Source organism: Penicillium soppii (assembly GCF_028829465.1).
Source record: "Penicillium soppii strain IBT 18220 chromosome Unknown utg000004l, whole genome shotgun sequence".
Classification (NCBI taxonomy): domain Eukaryota; kingdom Fungi; phylum Ascomycota; class Eurotiomycetes; order Eurotiales; family Aspergillaceae; genus Penicillium; species Penicillium soppii.
In genome coordinates, this window is record NW_026643234.1 from 2647750 (window position 1) to 2655500 (window position 7751).

General features: G+C 37.5%; 1 protein-coding gene across 1 annotated transcript; it reads right to left on the minus strand.

Moving 5' to 3' along the window:
• Positions 1-3729: 3729 nt before the first annotated feature.
• Positions 3730-5652, minus strand: N7529_004408 (Dyp-type peroxidase; the record flags this gene model as incomplete). Its single annotated transcript, XM_057239935.1, has 8 exons — positions 3730-3992; positions 4050-4340; positions 4399-4478; positions 4537-4662; positions 4717-4815; positions 4866-5134; positions 5197-5551; positions 5603-5652. The coding sequence occupies 8 exons, from the start codon at positions 5650-5652 to the stop codon at positions 3730-3732; spliced, it is 1533 nt and encodes a 510-aa protein (XP_057099230.1).
• Between the last annotated feature and the right edge of the window lie 2099 nt (positions 5653-7751).

Below are 7751 nucleotides of genomic sequence, written 5' to 3' on the forward strand. Positions count from 1 at the left end.
TATCATTAATAAAATATTAAGACTTAATGAAAGTTTTCTTAAAAAGGAAATTAAATAAAGTACCTTTATATTTAAAAAGGTATTAATTATAATATTATACTTAAAGTAAAAGTATGGTTGAGATATTATTTAGTATATAAACTTCTACTTAACGAATTATAATAAATCAAGAAATATACTATAAGAAACCTTAATAAAGGGTTTATTATAGTAATTTCATATTATTTATATTATTAGTCTTAATAATTAAGAAACTAAATAATAGATTATATTTTTAGATAGATTATTAGAAATTAAATTTACTTATAAAGAAAGATTATTACTTATTCTCATTAATTAATAAGATATTATAATAATTAAATAAAATAAAGTTCTTTATTAAATTAGATATTTAGTAAGGTTTTTATTAGATTCGCTTAATATTTGAAGCTCAAGATCTTATCATCTTTTAAACCTAATATAAATCCTTTAATATAAAACAATATCTTTTAGGTTAATTAACGGACTTATAATATTTTAAAAGTTTATAAATAATATCTTTATTTATAATACTATAATTTAAGAGTAGATTTATTATATCCGAGAAGTTCTAAAACGACTTTAAGAAGTAAGAAAGACTATAAGTAATATTGAAGAAGTATAAATTTTTTATCTAATAAACTTAGAGAAGATTAAAGTAATTTAAGAATAGAACGTCTTAACTATAGTAAAGGGTATTTAGTCATTTTTAAGATTTTATAACTTTTATAACTAATTTATTTAAAGGTATAATAAGCTTACTAAACCCTTTATTATTTAATTTAGTATAACATCCTTTTTTTATAGGCTAAGTGATATAAAATAACCTCTTAGTAATTAAAATATTAACTCTTTATAATATTAATATTATAATCTAACGCGACTTATCTAAGTAGAAACTAGTACTTAGATAAAGTAGTAAGAGTAATACTTATATAATATTATAAAGAAAATAACTTCTAATATCCGGTAGCCTTTTTTTCAAAAAAATATAAGTAATAAAGCTAAATTATAAAATTTAAGATAAAGAATTATCAATAATTATTTATATCTTACAAGAGTAAAGACCTAAATTCAAAAGATTATATAGACCCGAGGGTTTTAAAATTTTAATAGATTACTAATTATTAAAATACTTTATAACTTCTTAATAATAAAATTAATAATAATAGGTTTATAATTAAATATTAACTAAGTAAGAAAAATATAATAATAAATATATTTTCTTAAAAAGATATACCTTATTAAGATATTAGTTAATAGTTTATATTACTCTTAATAAGTTATTTTAAATCCTTATTAATATTGATTTAGATGATATTATTATAAATTATGGATTTAATCATAAAGTATATAAATATACTAATAAAACTAGCTTAGAACTCAAAGAATATTAAGAAATAATCTAAAATAGTGATATATATAAGAGACTATTTGTTTAAACTTCTACTGTATAATAGTAATTTAGAAATACCCGATTATAAAGACCTCCGAGCTTATGTATTAGATAAGCTATGTTAATAACTATTCATTATTTATCCTAATATTAAAAAGCTAGAGAAGTTAGTCTTAGTAAGATACTATTAGCTTAGCTAAGTTACTAATATAAAGAGATATATCGATAACTACTTAATATATAAATAAATAAAGGCCTAAAGAGATCGAACCCTTAGACTTTTTTACTCTTTAGAAATCTTAAAAAAGATTATAAGAGTATATTATAGTAGGATTCTAATTATTCTTAAAGGATTAATATAAATATAATAAAGTATTCTTTATTGTAAATTATTTATTGAGAAGACTATTGTTTATCTTGAAAATACTAATATAAAGAAGATAATACGTTCATTTATTAATAATATAATTTATATCTTTAGTATCCCGTCTTTAATTGTTTCGGGCTAAGGTAGTTAGTTTATTTTAGAGACTAAGTTTCATCGAATTCTTAGTATCCCAAGAAAGCTATGGATAGCTTATTACTTATATACTAATAAATGAAGTAAGATTATTCACTAATATATAATATAGAGACTATATATATCCTTATGTCAAATATAATTAAGATAATTAGTTAGAATATCTACTAATAACAGACTTTATAATATTTATCTTACTATGAAACATAATAAAGGAATTATATAAAGATAACACTTGTCCCAGACCCGTGAACCCTTATCCCATCTACAGTAAACTTGATTTAGTTCATCTTAATCGGTCCTGGGACCCGTGGCGCTCCTAGCACGCTTTTTCACGATCCCAGGGCTAGAATTTTGCTCTGAATCTAGGTGGGTCTTTGATTCAATATTTCTGATATATGCAGGTCAAATTACACGTCAATAATTAATAAGCAATTGTCCGAATTATGTACAACTATCTAAATGACACTAAAAGTGAAGCCAGCGGAAAAGATCTTTGTCCATCCAGACCTAAGATAAACGGAACTTAATGAATCACAAGATTTGAATAGTACAATATTGTGCGCTTGCAGTGGTAGCGAAGCCACTTTGGTTGGGTATGTACAAGTATTATCCTCACCGATGGCTGAAAAGTAAGGCCAATCACTCGGGGAGAGATTGTGTATCATGGCGAGTCTAAAAGACTGTGGCAACTGAAGCCATAATTTAGAGCTTGTCTAAATTATCTCATCTTACTCTCAACCATTTCAACCATGATGGTAGCCAGATAAGGGTTTCTTCAATGAAGCATACTTCATCACACTAGATCTGAATATTGTAGCGCTTTCGGCAGTTTTCATGGATAGAGTGTATGTGTCCGCCCGTTGAAACAAAATAGCACAAGGTTGTAGTGCACCTCTAGATCTGTGACTATATCTCTTCTTCATTGATCCTCTGGGGGTTCAAAATATACAATCATGTTGGTGATGTGTAATCTGCTAAGGCCAACAAGCATTTCGTTTATCTAATGCCTGATGATGCTTAGATTTGTGCCCTTGCTCGCCGGTACTGTCAGACACCGAGGCATTCAGTTGGGTGGGTGGCTATTCTTGGTCTTCTAAGAACATTTCCTGCCTGATATCTCAGGCCTGTAATCCGAGTGTGCCCTGTGTGCGACTCTTTTTCATCCAACCTTTAGTGCCTCTGTTGTTTGGTCCGACTATTTTCTTGCCCTTTGGGCTCGGCTCTCACTAAGCTCAATGTGACCAGCTTGATAACTAGGTGACCTGAATTCAGACATCATTCTTTGTTCTTGCCATTTGGAGTTTCAGTAAATATTCATGCCCAGGTGGGGAGAAGTTAACGATCACTAACAGTCAAAAAAAGAAAGTTGGGCTACCTGCTTGGCATCTCACCTGTTTTTGTTCCTTTCCCCCTCCATATAGCATAGAAGTTTTAAACTCACTCGCTCCACCTTGGAGCTCCCCACGTAGCTATCTTGCCTTCTCTGTGGCTTTTTTAGCATACAAGCACCGGCAGAAGCACGGCATTGAATAGAAATCAGACGGAAGCAAGTACTATATCAAGGGTTAAATGGCGACTTTTGAATCGATAATTCGGAAGAAATAACAATGATTCAACTCAGGCAATATTGAAGACTAGTTTGTGGAATACAATTGAATGACTACCACCACCGAATCAATGAGTCTTGAAACGGTCTTCCAAAACAAGTTATATAGCTTCTGCTCTTTCCAATACTCCCACCACCTGTGATTGCATAATCATCTATCATCCATGAATACCATGAGAACTTCCGCTAAACAGCTGGAGCCACGGCAAGGTCACGCAAAAGTTTTAGAGATGGGGTGAAGAAGTATTCACCGCCATTGGATTGAATGAACGGCGTGAAAGTGACCTGGTTGTGCTGGCCCTGACCATCCACGATGGCTAATTGCGAATTTTTGTGATGACCTTTGATGTCACTCTTGACTGACTGGCCAACAACGGCATCTTGTCCCGCAAGTCTACCGCCAGTGAACTCAGCCTTTTTTTCCGGGAAATCATCGACATCGATCCATTCTGAGAGATTAAAGGTCAGTGGTGTAATTGTTGATCTGGACGCGAGGCATGACTTACTTTTCCTGATGAATTGGAAGCCAAGTGTTAGACTGGTTTGATAGCATAGGAACATAAGACCACGGTCTCTCCAGGTCTTCTCCGTCTCGGTCCAATCAAGCTCTGGTCCATAAGGAATACCACGGCGCATGATATCGAACACATCGAAGTTTTGCATCCCAGATCGGGGTTTGGTCTTCCGCATGTGAGATGCAAATGGGCAGTTGGTATGGTCATTCTCAGGATAGTCAAAATCGTTCCATGTCGCCATGTCCGGGTCGTCCCTTACAGGGTTCAACTGAACGGGTGCTCCTAGACTTTTCTTTAGTACTTGATATGTGCATGAGGATTGCTACGGCTTGCAGCTTACCGCTTTTCCAGCGTCCCATAAGCCGAGCCCCAAACTGCTCTGGGGTGAAGTGCAGTCTTGTGGCCTCGTCTTTCAAGAAACTAAATTTAGGTCAGTCAGATGATGGCTTTGAATGTCAAAAGAGAGGCAATAACATACCGATTCCACTCAGGCACGAATTGCCTGATTTTGCGAAACACCAGAAAACTGCCGTCCTTGGCCCAAGTAGGCTGCGCTGACGGTACTCCCTGTCTCACCTCACCGTCGTATCCGAACAAAATAACCCTGTGATATGTAAGCATTCTCATCCAATGTTTCTTGAAGTGCTTTTCGATTTACCCGGGATTAGTCAAGTTTTTGCGAGCCCCACGTTCATTCGCGGCGTTGTCATCAAGGCCCCTGATTAGTGGTTGTGAGATGCCATCCAAATACCCAAAGCTGAAATGTGTTAGCTGAGAAATCCCCGGCACCGGCCTCTAGAAACGTACTGCTCATGTCCTCTCTGGTTTCCGGGTCTTTCATTGCCATCCAATGTCAAGATAGGACGAACGCCGTGGCTGCGGCAGAAATACTTCCGAGCTAGCTCTCGTGTTTTCTCCTTCACCTCGTATTCGGTACCACAAATCAGCACTACTCCATCGATGGAGCCATTCTTGAATTCAGGCATCCAGTCTCCGTCTTGGTCTCTACCTTCAGCCACCATGTCCTTGTACATGCCCTTGAGAAATGGGTCATCTTCGAACTTTTCCTTGCTCAACTAAAGAGTACAGAGCAATTAGATATAATCTGAAAGCTTCAAGGGCAAATATGTCAACTTACCTTGGTCATTCCCTTGGCGGTGAAAGACATATTGACACCGGTTATTCTGACATCGTTGGATCCTTTAGACCTCGGGATTTCATGAGGCTCCAGAAGATTACTGAAGAAGTTAAGAGGCACAGTGAGCGGCAGGGCAGCCAAACCGACTATGCCAGCTCCAATGGATTCCGCGAAATTAGATTCCGGTGCTTTGGATTCCGTTGCTTTGACCTTGTGGATATGAGCCCGGTCGCGCATGGCATCATGGGCAGAAGTGATAACTTCATCGGCCAGGGTTTTCAGTACAGCTTTGAAAGCAGCAGGATCTTCAATACTGAAAAAGAAGAATTGCTGGTATCGTTTCGACAAGCCAGGCCTAAATCAAAGTTAGTACAAATCTTCTTGGTGGTGTTCAGGCAAATCTGACCAGATATCGCCCTGGATGTTATCGAAATCAAATTCAGATGTGGAACCCATGTTTCTTGCTCGTGGTGATTTCTTGATAGTTGATGGTTTTGAACAGCAAGCGTAGTGATATCAAATAAAAATTGTTCGTAACTGTCTTAAGAGTGACACTTTATAGCTTACTATTCTGCGGAGTAAACTCTGCAACCGGCGTTCAGGATACCCTTGCACAGCGTAATGACACTAGGGAAGTGAAAATATAGTATATCGTTATTTCGGTTGGAAAAATGCAACAGTTGGGGTAAATCCATTATACCCTCAGCTGTTACATTACTTTTGCTTGCGGAATGAATAGTCGACAATCAATACTAGTCGTGTACGCCTCGAAAACTCTTTCCCTTCTAGCCGGCAGCCAATTGGAAAAGAAAATGCAACAAATCTGCAAAGTGATGGCCCGGTCAACTATCAAGCCGGGTGATCCCAGCATAATTCCCATGGAATGACCTTGTACATGACTGTGGAGTCTATAGACCTCCAGACATCCAGAGTGTAGAAATTGGATGCTACGCCATGAGACTCATTGCATCATTAAGGATCTTAAGCTTTTGACAGAGATGTGTCGATAAATTTTTCCAAGTGCGTTGTCAATCTACCATATGGCTTGTACTTGGTCCATTTGGAGCCATCATGACGAATTGACCGTTGATGTCTTTTGTGGCTTCATGACTGCCGCCGGACGTGGAAAGCATATTTATGTAAATGATTCCCTTTGCGACCTGATTGACGAATGCGGGCATCCAGTTCAGATCGAGCTGCCATTGATTCGCAAGGATTTCTCGGTCTGGGGGAGGATCAGCAAAAATCAAGGAGTAGAAAGACGTTTGAATGCCTCCATGGTAAGGTAGCCTTTCTCGATAACGTAGAATTCTTCGACACCGATTTTCACTGAAGAAAATTCTCCCCATTCCTATGACGGATACTTTGATCATGAAACAATTGAATGGACTCTATGCTCTTGCAAACCGAATCTGTGATGGGGACATGTGCCTCAAGAAAGTCGCCGACTGAGGAGAGGGCAATTTCTGACATTTCCGACAGTTCCGGAAACAACCGCTAACAAACTTATCTTCCTATGAAGATGAATGATTTTTTATCAAAAAAATTATATATATAAACGCCGATAATAAGACTTGCGTTTGAAAATGTGTCCTGGGGCTAAATCCAGAAGCCTTGGCCTATAATATGGTAATTCGGGCGTACATGGAATTTAACTTCAGGCCCGCAAAGTTAACCTTGAATGAATAGTACTATTAGGACCCACTACATTATTCCTCCACTGCCGGACACCGTATGCCGGACGTGCACCAGAATTCGCCTCGGGCCGCACACCTTAAGTAATGTGGTGGAGCACATTCTTTGTCTTGACCAATACGCCATCCGAAAACGTTATGTTAATGCCTCTTGCTTGTTCACCTACTCACTCTGAACGGACTACTTCATTTTCTCATTTTCTGATATGATTTCCTCTTGCCTCCAAGGGATTGGTGCAAGAAAACTTACATTTCAAATATACTAGCCCAGATATTTCATTGAGATACATTTTCTTTTGATGCATTTTCGTTTCATGAACCATTTCCTTGAGTGCCTGAGGCAAGCATTCTGCATTGGGAGCAATGAAAACATTATTTTCTTGTGCTACCTGCTTCACGTGTTCATCCAATCAGTCAATGACAAAATGGAGATCATATCCCCCAGGTACATTCTGTATCCTAGATCTGCACCGAGCGTCCGGTTCGCATATCGACATTCCGAGTTCTACGGTAAAGGGGCTCCAGTTGCAGCCCTTGCATAGTTTGTTATGCTCGGCCCGTAACCCGAACAATGCTTACTGTATTGGCATCGAAGTCCTGTCGAGGTTGGAATCCTGCAGAGGATGATGGGTTTAAAGACAGACGATGTTACTTCGTGCAGACCCAGACCCCTTGGCTCGAACCCGCCTCCTTAAACCCCCCCTCCTGTCTGTCGTCCGCATTCAAGACGCGTGCAACATGATATGAAGCTTAATTGGCATGCGATAGTGGCTCTCCTGGGAACCGTTCGGGCCCAGGACATATCAGAGCTCGAGTAGCTTTATAGAGAGGGAACAACACCGATACTAAAAGCGTAAACGG